This window comes from Oncorhynchus nerka, linkage group LG16 (genome assembly GCF_034236695.1).
Source record: "Oncorhynchus nerka isolate Pitt River linkage group LG16, Oner_Uvic_2.0, whole genome shotgun sequence".
Classification (NCBI taxonomy): domain Eukaryota; kingdom Metazoa; phylum Chordata; class Actinopteri; order Salmoniformes; family Salmonidae; genus Oncorhynchus; species Oncorhynchus nerka.
The window spans coordinates 14,504,349-14,521,500 of record NC_088411.1 but is presented as its reverse complement, the minus strand read 5'-3'; the positions used below and the strand labels follow the sequence as shown (position 1 = coordinate 14,521,500).

At 47.5% G+C, this 17,152-nt stretch overlaps 1 protein-coding gene across 1 annotated transcript in view; it reads left to right on the top strand.

Annotated features, from left to right (window-relative positions):
* Positions 1-7,798, top strand: part of LOC115144089 (neurotrypsin-like) — a 47,590-nt gene extending 39,792 nt beyond the window's left edge. The window contains exons 4-14 of the mRNA XM_029684796.2: positions 1,300-1,438; positions 1,585-1,763; positions 1,867-2,014; positions 2,151-2,329; positions 2,479-2,620; positions 2,852-3,075; positions 3,177-3,318; positions 5,074-5,361; positions 5,449-5,571; positions 5,779-6,050; positions 6,232-7,798. Coding sequence (XP_029540656.1) covers positions 1,300-1,438; positions 1,585-1,763; positions 1,867-2,014; positions 2,151-2,329; positions 2,479-2,620; positions 2,852-3,075; positions 3,177-3,318; positions 5,074-5,361; positions 5,449-5,571; positions 5,779-6,050; positions 6,232-6,854 — 2,459 coding nt within the window. The 3' untranslated portion in view covers positions 6,855-7,798. The remainder of the gene's footprint in view (positions 1-1,299; positions 1,439-1,584; positions 1,764-1,866; positions 2,015-2,150; positions 2,330-2,478; positions 2,621-2,851; positions 3,076-3,176; positions 3,319-5,073; positions 5,362-5,448; positions 5,572-5,778; positions 6,051-6,231) is intronic.
* The last annotated feature ends 9,354 nt before the right edge of the window (positions 7,799-17,152 follow it).

The following is a 17,152-nucleotide window of genomic DNA, read 5'->3' as shown; positions in this document are numbered from 1 at the left end:
ACTCATGACTTTAATGAACAAAGTGACACATGAAATAACTATACAAATACAAAAACAACAAACGGAACGTGAGACCTAATTACAGCCTATCTGGTGAAACTACACAGAGACAGGAACAATCACCCACGAAATGCACAGTGAAACCCAGGCTACCTAAATACGGTTCCCCATCAGAGACAACAAGAATCGCCTGACTCTGATTGAGAACCGCCTCAGGCAGCCAAGCCTATACTAGACACACCCCTAATCAACCACAATCCCAATGCCTACAAAAACCCCAATAAGACAATACAATAACCCCATGTCACACCCTGGCCTGAACAAATAATTAAAGAAAACACAAAATACTAAGACCAAGGCGTGACAAGATTGAAGCCACTCCTCAGTAAAAGGCGCATGACAACCCGCTTGGAGTTTGCCAAAAGTCACCGAAAGAACTCACACACCATGAGAAACAAGATTCTCTGGTCTGGTGAAACCAAGATTGGCCTGAATGCCAAGCGTCATGTCTGGAGGAAACCAGGCACCGCTCATCACCTGGCCTATACCATCCCTACGGTGAAGCATGGTGGTGGCAGCATCATGTTATCAGCGGCAGGGACTGGGAGACTATTCAGGTTTGAGGGAAAGATGAATGGAGCAAAGTACAGAGAGATCCTCAATTAAATTCTGCTCCAGAAGGCTCCGGACCTCAGACTGGGGCGAAGGTTCACCTTCCAACAGGACAACGACCCTAAGCACACAGTCAAGACAACGCTGAAGTGGCTTAGGGACAAGTGTCTGAATGTCCTTTAGTGGCCCAGAGTTCAAACCCGATCTCTGGAGAGACCTGAAAATAGTTGTGCAGCGACGCTCCCCATCCAACCTGACAGAGCTTGAGAGGATCCTCAGAGAAGAATGGGAGAAACTCCTTCAAGAAGACTCACGGTTGTAATCGCTGCCAACGGTGCTTCAAAAAAGTACTGAGTAAAGGGTCTGAATTATGTACACGTGATATTTCAGTTTTTTATTTTTTGTTAAATTAGTAAATGTTTATAAAAACATATTTTTGCTTTGTCATTATGGGGTATTGGGTATAAATTGATGAGGGAAAAAAAGATTTAATCAAATTTAGAATAAGGCTGTAATGTAACAAAATGTGAAAAAGGTGAAAGGGTTTTGAAACTTTCCGAATGCACTATATATGACAAATAGCAAATCATTTGGACATAATATTTGGATTTGATGAGATTCCTGTCATATGTCTTTCTTCCAAATTGTTTATTGGCTGATGTACCTGTCCATCGCTCCCTCTCCTAGGTGCAGCTCGGCTGGTGGGCGGGACATCGTCAGGAAGTGGACGTGTGGAGGTGTACCTGAATGGCCAGTGGGGGGCAGTGTGTGACTCTCATTGGACAGACAGAGATGCCAGTGTGATCTGCAGACAGCTGGGACTGGGGTAAGAGGGATGTGTGTGGTAGGAGTGTGTATGTTTGAGCACCTCCTCATCATGATCGGCATTGAAGTATCGCAGCATTTCCATTTCATCTGTAAGATGAAGATCTGTAAGATTGTGTGTGTGTGTGTGTGTGTGTGTGTCCTCAGTGAGATCGGCACAGCGTTGCAGCACTCCCGGTTTGGCTCGGGCTCTGGTCTCTTCCACTATGAGCGGCTGGGTTGTCATGGTGATGAGAGCTCCATCAGCCAATGCCGGAGCAGGAGATTTGTTACCGGGGATTGTAGCCATGGAAACGAGGCAGGAGTGGTGTGTGCTCCACCAGAAGGTCAGTAGAAAGCATCGGGAGCTAGAGAGAAGGAAAGAAAGTGCATATTGTTACGTCTTGACTCTACTTAGCATCCATATTGGGTCATTGTTTCCTCCCCTAGGCAGTGGTCCTCCTCTACGATTGGTTGGAGGAGAGGAAGACTTTGAGGGGCGTGTTGAGGTGTTCCATGGCGGTAGGTGGGGCTCTGTCTGCGATGACCAATGGGACGACAGAGATGCAGAGGTGGTCTGTCGACAGCTGGGCTTCGGGTGAGTGTGTGTGTGTGTGTTTACGCGTGCACAAGAGAGAGAGAGGAGACAGAAGGAATCTGTAATAGCATTTATACTCAGCTAGAGGAAGAGTCATTATTGTGGTTTTGACACATTGATGTACACATGTGTTTAGGGGTGTGGCGAAGGCCTGGTCATGGGCCCACTTCGGACAGGGCTCAGGTCCCATTCAATTGGACGCCGTAAGGTGTACAGGAAATGAACTCTTCTTGGACCAGTGTCTTCATGGAGACTGGGAACAACACAACTGTGACCATATGGAAGATGCTGGGGTGTCCTGCAGCCCCTACACAGGTACACACACACACACACACACACACACACACACACACACACACACACACACACACACACACACACACACACACACACACACACACACACACACATCCTGAAAACAGATATAACATGCACACAAATGACTGTGTGTGTGTGTGTTCCAGACGGTGTGGTCCGGTTGGTAGGAGGAGACAGTCCATGGGAGGGTCGTGTGGAGGTGTTCCACTCTGGGGACTGGGGTACGGTGTGCGACGACCACTGGACTCAACAACACGCACAGGTGGTCTGTCGACAGCTCGGGTACAGGTGTGTGGGTGTGTACTTTCCTTTGCAGACATGGCCACACTTGGAAGAGACAATAGTGCCCGTGTTGAATTTCATTGTTGTTGATTCCTGTAACTAGGGAGTCTCCACACTGTTCATGTTTTAAAGGTAGACTCAGTGATATGGCATCATCATAAATGTCGGAGCTTTATGGTAATCAACAACTACCAAGTTGTACCTTTAAGTTGAAGTAATTTCGTGGTCCACCACTAGGGGCCATGCTGACGTCATGGCTGACCGAACGTTTGGCGAGGGTTCCGGGCTCATCCTATTGGACGACATTCGTTGTGAGGGGACGGAGTCATCCCTGCTGGACTGTCACCATGGCATATGGGGCCGTAGCGACTGTTCCCATGGAGAGGACGTGGGCGTCCGTTGCAGAGCCGGAGCTAAAGAAGAAGAGACCAATGAGGTCCCGGCTGTTGCACCTGCCACAGGTGAGCCTGACAATATGGCCAAACTTCCATCCAGCCCTTTTTTTCTGGGGCCCAGTGACTACAAAGAAATATGTGATTTGTATCATGTCTGTGTGTTGCAGGTCCCCTGGTGCGTCTGGTAGGGGGTGGTAGCCATAAGGAAGGTCGTGTGGAGGTGTATCTCCATGGAGACTGGGGAAGTATCTGTGACTCAGGCTGGAGCAACCTGAACGCCGCCGTGGTCTGCAGACAGCTGGGCCACAGGTGAGTGTGTGTGTCTGTGTGCTTTACTGTGCACAGACCTACAGTTGAAGTCGGAGGTTTACATACACCTTAGTGAAATACATTTCAACTCAGTTTTTCACTATTCCTGACATTTAATTATAGTAAAAATTCCCTGTATTAGGTCAGTTAGGATCACCACTTTATTTTAAGAATGTGAAATGTCAGAATAATAGTAGAGAGAGTGATTTATTTCAGTTTTTATTTATTTCATCACATTCCCAGTGGGTCAGAAGTTTACATACTGTACACTCAATTAGCATTTGGTATTATTGCCTTTAAATGGTTTAACTTCCACAAGCTTCCCACAATAAGTTGGATGAATTCTGGCCCATTCCTCCTGACAGAGCTGGTGTAACTGAGTCAGGCCTCCCTGCTCGCACATGCTTTTTCAGTTCTGCCCACACATTTTCTATAGGATTGAGGTCAGGGCTTTGTGATGGCCACTTCAATACCTTGACTTTGTTGTCCTTAAGCCCTTTTGCCACAACTTTGGAAGTATGCTTGGGGTCGTTGTCCATTTGGAAGACCCATTTGCGACCAAGCTTTAACTTCCTGACTGATGTCTTGAGATGTTGCTTCGATATATCAACCTAATTTTCCTGCCTCATGATGCCATCTATTTTGTGAGTGCACCAATCCCTCCTGCAGCAAAGCACCCCCACAACATGATGCTGCCAACTCTGTGCTTCACGTTTGGGATGCACACCGCTTTTTCCTACAAACATAAAGATGGTCATTATGGCCAAACAGTTCTATTTTTGTTTCATCAGACCAGAGGATATTTCTCCAAAAAGTACCATCTTTGTCCCCATGTACAGTTGCAAACCGTAGTCTGGCTTTTTTAATGGCGGTTTTGGAGCAGTGGCTTCTTCCTTGCTGAGCGGCCTTTCAGGTTATGTCGATATAGGACTCGTTTTACTATGGATATAGATACTTTTGTACCTGTTTCCTCCAATATCTTCACAAGGTCCTTTGCTGTTGTTTTGGGATTGATTTGCACTTTTTGCACCAAAGTACGTTAATTTCTAGGAGACAGAATGTGTCTCCTTCCTGAGCGGTATGATGGCTGCGTGGTCCAATGGTGTTTACACTTGCGTACTATTGTTTGTACAGATGAAAGTGGTACCTTCAGGCGTTTGGAAATTGCTCCCAAGGATGAGCCAGACATGTGGAGGTCTACAAAAAAAAAAAAATTCTGAGGACTTGGCTGATTTCTTTTGATTTTCCATTGATGTCAAGCAAAGAGGCCCTGAGTTTGAAGGTAGGCCTTGAAATACATCCACAGGTACACCTCCAATTGACTCAAATTATGTCAATTAGCCTAACAGAAGCTTCTAAAGCCATGACATAATTATCTGGAATTTTCCAAGCTGTTGAAAGGCACAGTCAACTTAGTGTATGTAAACTTCTGACCCACTGGAATTGTGATACAGTGAATTATAAGTGAAATAATCTGTCTGTAAAGAATTGTTGGAAAAATTACTTGTGTCATGCACAAAGTAGATGTCCTAACCTACTTGTCAAAACTATAGTTTGTTAACAAGAAATTTGTGGAGTGGTTGAAAAACAAGTTTTAATGACTCCAACATAAGTGTATGTAAACTTCTGACTACAACTGTATGTGTGTTGAAGTAATTGTGTATTCTGTCTATCCAGCATTTTCAATGTTTCTTATCAATTATCTCAGTCTATCATCCTCACACTCCCACTCTTTCTCGTCCCCCTCTCCCTCAGTGGTCATGCGGTAGTGGTGGGTGGTTTCGGTCGGGGAAAGGGTCCCGTCCACCTGGACCAGGTGAGGTGTAGGGGGAAGGAGGACTTCCTGGGGGAGTGTCCATCTCTGGGCCGGAGCCCTGAGGGCTGCAGACAGAGAGAGGATGCAGCGGTGAGCTGTGACCCCGCCCCCCAGGCAACAGAGGGCCAAGTCAGGCCAAGTGAGCGCACCTGTGGAGTGAGGAAGGTTGTGGAGGAAGGGAACGAGAGGAAGAGTGGAGTGGGAGGAGGAGGAGAGAATATACTCGGGTAAGAGAAGCTTTACCTACTGTTCAGATGTGCAGTACAGTATATCATACATGAGAACACATATACACATCTCCCCCTCTCCTCTAGCACGTCGTGGCCGTGGCAGGTGTCAGTGTGGTTGGGTTCTGAGGGGAAAGATGGCCATCCTATTTGCAGCGGAACTCTGATCACTCCCTGCTGGGCCCTCGCCTCCGCTCACTGCTTCACCAGGTGAGAGCACTTCTCCTTGGTCTTTTCTCCGCTTTTTCCGGACATTTGTTTGCTCACTAGTTTTTGTTGCTCACGTCTTCTTTCTCTGCCTACATTTCTCCCCATCCAATTATCTGTCCCCCTTTTCAAAACCCTTACTCCCCCTATCTCTCCTTTGTCTCTCGCTCTCTCTCCCTCTCACTCCATCTCTCTCACTCCATCCTCTAGGTTTGGTATTGACCCGTCCCACTACGTTGTGCGCGTGGGGGGTTCCGACCGAACTCTGACCCTGGAGAAAGTGGTGGTCCACAGGAAGTTCAGGTCAGATCAGGGCCCTGGGGGTCATGACCTGGCCCTGCTGAGGGTGCCCAGCCCCAAGGGTCACTGTTTGACTTTTGACCCCCACACCAATGCTGCCTGCCTCCCCACCCCGGAAACTGTGGGTGGCAAGACCCCCTCCTCCTGCATCGCTGCGGTTACCGCAGGCTGGGACGGCCCAGGTACGCCTCACCTTCCACTCCCTGAACTCTGATCTCTCAACTACATCCTCGGAGGACATTGATTTGTGGTTTAGCATTGCCAACTTTTTTCTCTCTCTCTCCTTCCTACTGTACATCCAATCTCCCCATTCGCTCACAATCTCTTCCTCTTCCTCTAACCACTCCCCTTGTCCCTTCACAGATGCTGTGCTACAGTCCTGGGTACCCCTCCTGTCGTCATGGCAGTGTAAGAAGCGTTATGGGGATGGTTACTCTTCCCACGGCACGCTATGTGCCGGCAGCCCCCCTGACACACGCCGTCTCCACAAGAACAACGGTTGCCAAGGCAACTGGGGTGGCGGGCTGGTGTGCCAGGGAGATGAGGGGCGGTGGGTGTTGACCGGGATTGTCTCCGGGGGTTACGGTTGCAGTGACCCCTCAACCCCGGCCCTCTACACACGGGTCGGCCGGTTCCGGCGCTGGATCGAGGAGGTCACACAGCGGGAGCAGAACACACACAGTCAGGAGCACGAGGAGCTCACACACACGGAGGAGCGGAGCATACTCGCATACGTTTATGACGAGCTGCAACACACACACTCCCAAGAGCAGAGCACACACACTGATGATCAATTCATACACACACAGCACAACAATATCCATACACACGATCACAATGAGCATAAACACACTCACACTCACAATCTGCAAAGCAACACTCACAATGAGCTCAAACACACACACAATCAGCATGCACATACACACACTCACGATAAACACTCCCAGACCCGCGAAGCTGTCACTCACACACACGCCCTGGTCTGATCGATGACACGCCATTGGCTCACCGGCCGTGCCATGTGACTTTCCGAGGAAGAGGCGGAAGAATAGATGATAAAGGAGGAAGAGGAGGACATGTTGGAAAAGAAGGAGGGGGAGAAATAGGAAAAGACATCAGAGATCAGAGATCCTCCTCTCCCTCTGCCTCCTGACCCAGACGATGTAAACCTCTAATATTCATGTCAACTCTGTCTGATTATTATCATAACTTAGCTGTGGTGTGTGTGTTACGCTAGCTGTGGGGTGTGTATGTTACGCTATCTCTGGTGTGTGTGTGAAACGCTAGCTGTGATGTGTGTGTGTTACACTAGCTGTGGGGTGTGTGTGTGTGTTACGCTAGCTGTTTGGTGTGTGTGTTACGCTAGCTGTGGGGTGTGTGTGTAGCGCTAGCTGTGGGTTGTGCGTGTAACGCTAGCTGGTGTGTGTGTGTGTGTTACTCTAGCTGTGGGGTGTGTGTGTTACGCTAGCTGTGTGTTGTGTGTGTGTTACACTAGCTGTGTGTTGTGTGTATGTTACACTAGCTGTGGTTTGTGTGTGTTACGCTAGCTGTGGGGTGTGTGTGTGTTACGCTAGCTGTTTGGTGTGTGTTACGCTAGCTGTGGGGTGTGTGTGTAGCGCTAGCTGTGGGTTGTGTGTGTAACGCTAGCTGTGGTGTGTGTTACTCTAGCTCTGGGGTGTGTGTGTTACTCTAGCTCTGGGGTGTGTGTGTTACGCTAGCTGTGGGGTGTGTGTGTTACGCTAGCTGTGGGGTGTGTGTGTTACGCTAGCTATGGGTTGTGTGTGTTACGCTAGCTGTGGGGTGTGTGTGTGTTACGCTAGCTGTGGGGTGTGTGTGTGTTACACTAGCTGTGTGTTGTGTGTATGTTACACTAGCTGTGGTTTGTGTGTGTTACGCTAGCTGTGGGGTGTGTGTGTGTGTTACGCTAGCTGTGGGTGTGCTAGCTGTGTGTGTGTACGCTAGCTGTGGGTTGTGTGTGTAGCGCTAGCTGTGGGTTGTGTGTGTAACGCTAGCTGTGGGGTGTGTGTTACTCTAGCTCTGGGGTGTGTGTGTTACGCTAGCTGTGGGGTGTGTGTGGTACGCTAGCTGTGGGGTGTGTGTGTTACGCTAGCTGTGGGGTGTGTGTGTTACGCTAGCTATGGGTTGTGTGTGTGTTACGCTAGCTGTGGGGTGTGTATGTTACGCTATCTCTGGTGTGTGTGTGAAACGCTAGCTGTGATGTGTGTGTGAAACGCTAGCTGTGGGGTGTGTGTGTGTGTTACGCTAGCTGTTTGGTGTGTGTGTTACGCTAGCTGTGGGGTGTGTGTGTAGCGCTAGCTGTGGGTTGTGCGTGTAACGCTAGCTGGTGTGTGTGTGTGTGTTACTCTAGCTGTGGGGTGTGTGTGTTACGCTAGCTGTGTGTTGTGTGTGTGTTACACTAGCTGTGTGTTGTGTGTATGTTACACTAGCTGTGGTTTGTGTGTGTTACGCTAGCTGTGGGGTGTGTGTGTGTTACGCTAGCTGTTTGGTGTGTGTTACGCTAGCTGTGGGTTGTGTGTGTAACGCTAGCTGTGGTGTGTGTTACTCTAGCTCTGGGGTGTGTGTGTTACTCTAGCTCTGGGGTGTGTGTGTTACGCTAGCTGTGGGGTGTGTGTGTTACGCTAGCTGTGGGGTGTGTGTGTTACGCTAGCTATGGGTTGTGTGTGTTACGCTAGCTGTGGGGTGTGTGTGTGTTACGCTAGCTGTGGGGTGTGTGTGTGTTACACTAGCTGTGTGTTGTGTGTATGTTACACTAGCTGTGGTTTGTGTGTGTTACGCTAGCTGTGGGGTGTGTGTGTGTTACGCTAGCTGTTTGGTGTGTGTTACGCTAGCTGTGGGGTGTGTGTGTTACTCTAGCTGTGGGGTGTGTGTGTTACTCTAGCTCTGGGGTGTGTGTGTTACGCTAGCTGTGGGGTGTGTGTGTTACGCTAGCTGTGGGGTGTGTGTGTTACGCTAGCTATGGGTTGTGTGTGTGTTACGCTAGCTGTGTGTTGTGTGTGTGTGTTTACGCTAGCTGTTGGGTGTGTGTGTGTTACGCTAGCTGTGGGTTGTGTGTGTGTTACGCTAGCTGTGGGTTGTGTGTGTGTTACGCTAGCTGTGGGTTGTGTGTGTTATGCTAGCTGTGGGTTGTGTGTGTGTTATGCTAGCTGTGGTGTGTGTGTTAAGCTAGCTGTGGTGTGTGTGTGTTAAGCTAGCTGTGGTGTGTGTGTTACGCTAGCTGTGGGGTGTGTGTGTTACTTTACCTGTGGTGTTTGTGTGTGTGTTACGCTAGCTGTGGGGTGTGTTACACTAGCTGTGGGGTGTATGTTACACTAGCTGTGGATTGTGTGTGTTACGCTAGCTGTGGGGTGTTAGCGTAACACACAAGCTGTTTGGTGTGTGTGTGTTACGCTAGCTGTTTGGTGTGTGTGTGTTACGCTAGCTGTTTGGTGTGTGTGTTACGCTAGCTGTGGGTTGTGTGTGTAACGCTAGCTGTGGTGTGCGTGTGTGTTACGCTAGCTGTGGGATGTGTGTGTTACGCTAGCTGTGGGTTGTGTCTGTGTTACGCTAGCTGTGGGGTGTGTGTTACGCTAGCTGTGGGGTGTGTGTGTTACGCTAGCTGTGGGGTGTGTGTTACGCTAGCTGTGGGGTGTATGTGTTACGCTAGCTGTGGGGTGTGTGTGTTACGCTAGCTGTGGGGTGTGTGTGTTACGCTAGCTGTGGGTTGTGTGTGTGTTACGCTAGCTGTGGGTTGTGTATATGTTACGCTAGCTGTGGGGTGTTTGTGTTACGCTAGCTGTGGGTTGTGTATGTGTTACGCTAGCTGTGGGGTGTGTGTGTTACACTAGCTGTGTATGTGTGTGTGTTACGCTAGCTGTGGGTTGTGTATGTGTTACGCTAGCTGTGGGGTGTGTGTGTGTTACACTAGCTGTGTATGTGTGTGTGTGTGTACGCTAGCTGTGGGTTGTGTGTGTGTTACGCTGGCTGTGGGTTGTGTGTGTCACGCTAGCTGTGGGGTGTGTGTGTTACGCTAGCTGTGGGTTGTGTGTGTTATGCTCACTGTGGGTTGTGTGTGTTCACGCTAGCTGTGGGTTGTGTGTGTTACGCTAGCTGTGGTGTGTGTTATGCTAGCTGTTGGTTGTGTATGTGTTACACTAGCTGTGGGTTGTGTGTGTTACGCTAGCTGTGGGTTGTGTGTGTTACGCTAACTGTGGGTTGTGTGTGTTACGCTAGCTGTGGGGTGTGTGTGTTACACTAGCTGTGTATGTGTGTGTGTGTTACGCTAGCTGTGGGTTGTGTGTGTGTTACGCTAGTTGTGGGGTGTGTGTGTGTGTGTCACGCTAGCTGTGGGGTGTGTGTGTTACGCTAGCTGTGGGTTGTGTGTGTGTCACGCTGGCTGTGGGTTGTGTGTGTGTCACGCTAGCTGTGGGTTGTGTGTGTGTTACGCTAGCTGTGGGTTGCGTGTGTTATGCTAGCTGTTGGTTGTGTATGTGTTACACTAGCTGTGTGTGTGTGTTACGCTAGCTGTGGGTTGTGTGTGTTACGCTAGCTGTGGGTTGTGTGTGTTACGCTAACTGTGGGTTGTGTGTGTTACGCTAGCTGTGGGTTGTGTGTGTTACGCTAGCTGTGGGTTGTGTGTGTTACGCTAGCTGTGGGGTGTGTGTGTGTTACGCTAGCTGTAGGTTGTGTGTTACACTAGCTGTTGTGTGTGTTATGCTAGCTGTGGTGTGTGTGTGTGTGTTACGCTAGCTGTGGGGGGGGTGCGCGTATGGGTGCCATATGTGTGTGTGTGTGTGTGTGGAGGGGAGGTGGGATCCTATATTGATCATGTTTAGACAACATGTCTTTTCTCTGACAGTGGGGTTGGCTTTTTTATGATTGGTCTTATGATGCCCTATTTAAATGTAAAGTCCATCCAGACTGATTGGTTATTCCTTAACCAGTGGTTTAAAAAAAAATGCTGTTCTTCAAAAGCTGTTCTGGACCATCTAATACCACAGTTGTATTTCTGAAGATGCTATTTAATTTACCTGGGAAATGGACTGGACTTTCTCTGCTTTCGAATGTGAACTGGACAACTCTTCTTCTCTCCTTTCAAATAAACTGGACATTCTTGGGGGCTTAAAGCCGGACTCTTTGGGGGACAGCAGTTAAGCCTTGAAGTGTGGGCCAGTAACCTGAGCTTAATGGTTCCAATTCCCAGATTGCATCTGCCGCTGTGCCCTTGAGCAAGACACTTTACTGTTAGATCAAATTGCTCCAGGGATCCTGCACTGTGGCATACCCTGTGCCTCTCAACCGCACTGCAACATCACAAAAAAAGGACAATACAATTGTATGCTACTGTACTCTACTCTGTTCTATTCCTAATGTACTATGCTCTTCTCTCTCCTGTCAAAGCCATAGAGCCAAGGGATAGATGGATCATATTCATTATTTTCTACTGATCTCCCTGAACTGTTCTAGTTGTTAACATTGTCTGTAAATAGTTCTGATTGTTTGTGTGTTGCATTAATTATTGTCTTATTCCGATGGCCAAACAGTTAGACTTCCTGTAGTTGAATGTTCCCGTCTCTGTTCTCTGAGCGAATGTGTGTGATCTAATCAAGTAGACGGCTATGTTGTCGTATATTCAGAGCCATGATTTAGCGTACGCTTGAGGGAGAAGTTGTCCCTAACCACCGATCTAGGATCAGATTAGCCAACTCCAAAACTTAGCCATTGGGGAGGATACAAAAAGATATGACCCAGGAGCAGTGGTTGGGGACAATGGCTCCTAACCCCAGACAGTATATGACCATGATTGTTTTCTGTTCTTGTTTTGTTAGTGGATGGACTTCCTCATTCGTGTGCTGTGCCCTGGTGTTGTGTAGCATATTGTATTCTATAACTAATTGTTTCTCTCAAACAGGAAATGCTCCTATGCCTCTTTTTTGAATCCTCTACAGACGCCTACCTATCCAGTAACATGATGTGGTATATACTATATAATCGTTTCATGAGACTCCTCCCTGATGCTTGAATAAAACACTGTCCAGAGAATCATATTAAGTCAATGTAAATACAGTATTTCCATAGCTGGACATATTCCACCAAACCCACATTGCATACTGTACACAGTGTCTGTGCGCACATAGGCAGCAGTAGTTTAAACGCAGGCACTGGGTAAACAATGCTTTTGCGGGTTTGATTGAATCCCGGCCAGTGGATTCATGTCTCTGTTTAACGCTGTGAAGAGTCTGGCTCAGTAGAAATGTAAAAAAACGGTCTTACCATCTGTGTGTTCCTCTGACGGGTCTGTCTCTGTACTGAAACATGGTGGACTATTAAAAGAGAGCAGGTCCTGTGTTGGTCTCGATGTGGACTTTTCTTTAATAAAACAGCTGCTTGATGGGTAGGTCCTGTGTTGAGCTGTATGTGGCTGTACTGGTCCTTACCTCATAGTAACACCTGGGGGGGGGGGGGGGGCAGGAGTTGAGGGACACCGATTAGCTAAAAGTGTGAATGAGTGGGTTAAGGTGGCGAAAAAGAAAGTAAACGAGGAGTTGTGGTGGAAAACAGGAAACCTCTAGACTCGCTTTTAGTCGGAGTGATAGTTTTTTACCAACGTAACCTGGGAGATCCTTTTGAAGTCTAGTTAAATGTCATCGATGCGTTGGGTGACGTGGCGTCAGTGAGGGTCACAAGAAGTGGGCTCATTTGGATTTCATGTGTGTCTGCGGAGCAGAAGAATTATACATTGGGCCTAAAGAAGAGATATGAGTGGAATGTTTTGTGTATGGCTCTTCAAAGCAGAGCGACTATAAAGGCGGTTCTCTCTGGGCCGGCCTATAAAGTGTGAAGCTGTAACACCTAAGGAAGTAGGTGGAGTAGTTGGCGCATGCTGACTGACCCGTATGGTAGATCAAATGAATTTATTCACTCTATCCATGTACAGATGAAGTCAGAAGTTTACATACACCTTCGCCAAATACATTTAAACTCAGTTTTTCACAATTCCTGACATTTAATCCTAGTAACAATTCCCTGTTTTAGGTCAGTTAGGATCACCACTTTATTTTAAGAATGTGAAATGTCAGAATAATAGTAGAGAGAGTGATTTATTTCAGCTTTTATTTTATCATTCCCAGTGGATCAGAAGTTTACATACACTCAATTAGTATTTGGTAGCATTGTCATTAAATTGTTTAACTTGGGTTAAACGTTTTGGGTAGCGTTCCACAAGCTTCCCAAAATAAGTTGGGTGAATTTTGGTCCATTCTTCCTGACAGAGCTGGTGTAACTGAGTCAGGTTTGTAGGTCTCCTTGCTCGCACCCGCTTTTTCAGTTCTGCCCACATAATTTCTATAGAATTGAGGTCAGGGCTTTGTGATGGCCACTCCAATACCTTTTGTTGTCTTAAGCCATTTTGCCACAACTTTGGAAGTATGCTTTGGGTCGTTGTCCATTTGGAAGACCCATTTGTGACCAAGCTTTAACTTCCTGACTGATGACTTGAGATGTTGCTTCAACATATCCACATAATTTTCCTACCTCATGAAGCTATCTATTTTGTGAAGTGCACCAGTCCCTCCTGCAGCAAAGCACCCCCACAGCATGATGTTTGGGATGGTGTTCTTCAGCTTGCAAGCCTCCCCCTTTTTCCTCCAAACATAACAATGGTCATTATGGCCAAACAGTTATATTTTTGTTTCATCAGACCAGAGGACATTTCTCCAAAAAGTACAATCTGTGTCCCCATGTCCAGTTATAAACCTTAGTCTGTCTTTTTTTTATGGCGGATTTGGAGCAGTGGCTTCTTCCTTGTCGATGTAGGACTCGTTTTACCGTGGATATAGATACTTTTGTACTTGTTTCCTCCAGCATCTTCACAGGGTCCTTTGCAGCTGTTCTGGGATTGATTGCACTTTTCAAACCAAAGTACGTTCATCTCTAGGAGACAGAACGCGTCTCCTTCCTGAGCGGTATGACAGCTGCGCGGTCCCATGGTGTTTATACTTGCGTACTATTGTTTGTACAGATGAACGTGGTACCTTCAGGCGTTTGGAAATTGCTCCCAAGGATGAACCAGACTTGTGGAGGTTTACAACTTTTTTTCTGAGGTCTTGTCTGATTTCTTTTGATTTCCCCATTTACCCACTGAGTTTGAAGGAAGGCCTTGAAATACATCCAGAGGTACAATTGACTCAAATGATGTCAATTAGCCTATCAGAAGCTTCTAAAGCCATGACATCATTTTCTGGAATTTTCCAAGCTGTTTTAAGGCACAGTCAACTTAGTGTATGTAAACTTCTGACTCACTGGAATTGTGATACAGTGAATTATAAGTGAAATAATCTGTAAACAATTGTTGGAAAAATGACTTGTGTCATGCACAAAGTAGATGTCCTAACCAACTTGCCAAAACTATAGTTTGTTAACAAGAAATTTGTGGAGTGGTTGAAAAACGAGTTTTAATGACTCCAACCTGTGTATGTAAACTTCCGACTTCAACTGTGTGAAGAGTCTCTCCCTTCTCATGTTGGGCTATATGAGAGCCTGTAAGAGCCTCCGTGCACAAACCCCTTCAGTGCCATATATGCAAAAGATTTGGACACGTGTCAAGTGTATGCAGACAGGAAGAGAATCCAGTGGAGGAGGTGAAAAGAGTGGAAGGAGCGAGTAGAGCTGAAGACGCAATGGTAGGAGAGCCTACACCAGTGACTGTTCCTCGGCCACCGAGGGATCCTGATATATTGCATGTTAAAAAGGTGGACTACGTAACGTTTATTGCAATGGTCTTAACCTGCACAGCAGAAATGGCGTCCTCCAGCAGTTTCCTGTCTGAAGATCAGTTCCAGTGCTCCAACTGTCTGGATGTGTTCACTGAGCCAGTCACCACATGTGGACACAACTTCTGCAAGGCCCGTTTTAGTGGATACTGACTTGTGCCAGTCACCACTGTGTAAGTGGCCTTCAAACAAGAGACCATGGGCCCTGTTTCCCAAAAGCATCTTAAAACTAAGTTTGTCGTTAAAACCATCCTTTGGTTCGAAGACGAACATAGACTTAAGATGATTTTGGGAAACCGGGCCCTGGTCTCAGTGTACATACTTGCTTTGCTGAGATTGCTGATCAGTTCAGGAAGTCTGTTTAAGTGTAATTGAAAGCTCCCAGTAGCACGGACCAAAGCCTTGCCAAGCCTGGAGAAGTGTCCTGTGACATCTGCACTGGAACAAGGTGCAAGGCCCTGAAGTCCTACCTGGAGTGTCTGATCTCTTTCTGTGAAATGCACCTGCAGCCTCATCAGAGAGTCGCAAGCATGAAGAGACACAAGGTAATTGACCCTGTGGAGAACCTGGAAGACAGGATGTTTAAGAAGCATGACAGACTTCCGGGAGCTGTTCTGCAGGAGCCGACTAGACGTGTGTGTTTCAGTTCTGTACTGAGACAGACCACAAGATTCACCACACTGTCCTTCTAGAGGAGGTTTGGCGAGAGGAAAGCTGAACTGGGGAAGACAGAGGCACAAGTACAGCAGATGATCCAGGAGCGTCTCCAGATGAATCAGGAGATCAACCATTCAATAGTGCTCAGCAAGAGAGATGCAGAGAGAGAGAGAGAGGACATAGCATGCAGGTCTTCACCGATCGGATGCACTCTATTGAGAAATGCCAGGCTAGATTCACTGAAGAGAAGCAGCTCTCACACACTAAGGACCACCTTCACCAAAGTTCCCCATCCCAGTGTACCCTTCCAAACACCAAGCACTGGTCTGAGATCAGTAATCACAGTGAGCTGTGTGTGGTGAATGTGAGGAGAGTTTTGAGGAGCTCTGTGTCTGAGCTGGAGGAGAAGGCGAGGAGAGCATTTCTTGCGCTTGTGGAGACTCTGGACCCTGATACAGCAAATACCTGGCTCATCCCATCTAAGGACAAGAAACAAGTGAGAACTGGAGCAGAATAAATAATCTCCCTGACAACCCAGAGAGGTTTGTTTGGAATCGCTCTGCCCTGGGAAAGGAGGGCTTCTCGGGGAGATGCTACTATGAGGTGCAGGTGGAGGGGGATACTTGGTGGAGGTTAGGGGTGGCCAGAGAGTCCATTGACAGGAAGATGTATACACTGAGCACTAAGAATGGATACTGGAATGTGGGACTGAGGGATGAGTATGAGGCCTTCAGCTCTTCCCGTGTCACTTTCTTCTTGGCGAAGCCCCAGAAGGTGGGGCTGTTTGTGGATTATGAGGAGGGTCAGATCTCCTTCTATAATGTGGAGGCCAGGTCTCATATCTACTCTTTCATTGGCTACACCTTCACTGAGAAACTCTATCCATGATTTGAAATTGGGTTAACTGATGATGAAAACTCATTGGTCATCTCCCCCGTCAGTCACATGGCCTAGTAAACTTGTTGAGAGGAGAACTGAAAATGTTCATCCTACATCATGTTCTGTTTGCCTAGCTATGTACACTGAGAGTACAAAACATTCAGGACATGACATAGACTGACCTGGTGAATTTTTTATTTAACACGTTCTCATTTGCAGCAACGACCTGGGGAATAGTTACAGGGGAGAGGAGGGGGATGAATGAGACAATTGTTAACTGGGGATTATTAGGTGACCGTGATGGTTTGAGGGCCAGATTGGGAATTTAGCCAGGACATCAGGGTTAATACCCCTACTCTTACGATAAGTGCCATGGGATCTTTAATGACCTCAGAGAGTCAGGACACCCATTTAACATCCCATCTGAAAGATGGCACCCTACACAGGGCAGTGTCCCCAATCACTGCCCTGGAGCATTGGGATATATATATATATTCTTTTAGACCAGAGGAAAGAGTGCCCCCTACTGGCCCTCCAATACCACTTCCAGCAGCATCTGGTCTCCCATCCAGGGACTGACCAGAACCAACCCTGCTTAGCTTCAGAAGCAAGCCAGCAGTGGTATGCAGGTGAAAGATATGATCCCTTATTGATGTCACTTGTTAAATCCACTTTAAACAGAGTAGATGGAGAGGACAGGTTAAAGAATCATTTTTAAGCCTTGAGACAATTGAGACAATGGGCCATACAAAATATTGAAATGCCTTTGAACCGGGCATGGTTGTAGGTGCCAGGCACACCAGTTTGAGTGTCCAGAACTGCAACGCTGCTGGGTTTTTCACACTCAACAGTTTCCCATGTGCATCAAGAATGGTCCACCACCCAAAGGACATCCAGCCAACTTGACACAGCTGTGGGAAGCATTGGATTTAACATGGACCAGCATCCCTGTGGACTGCCTTCGACACCTTGTAGAGTCC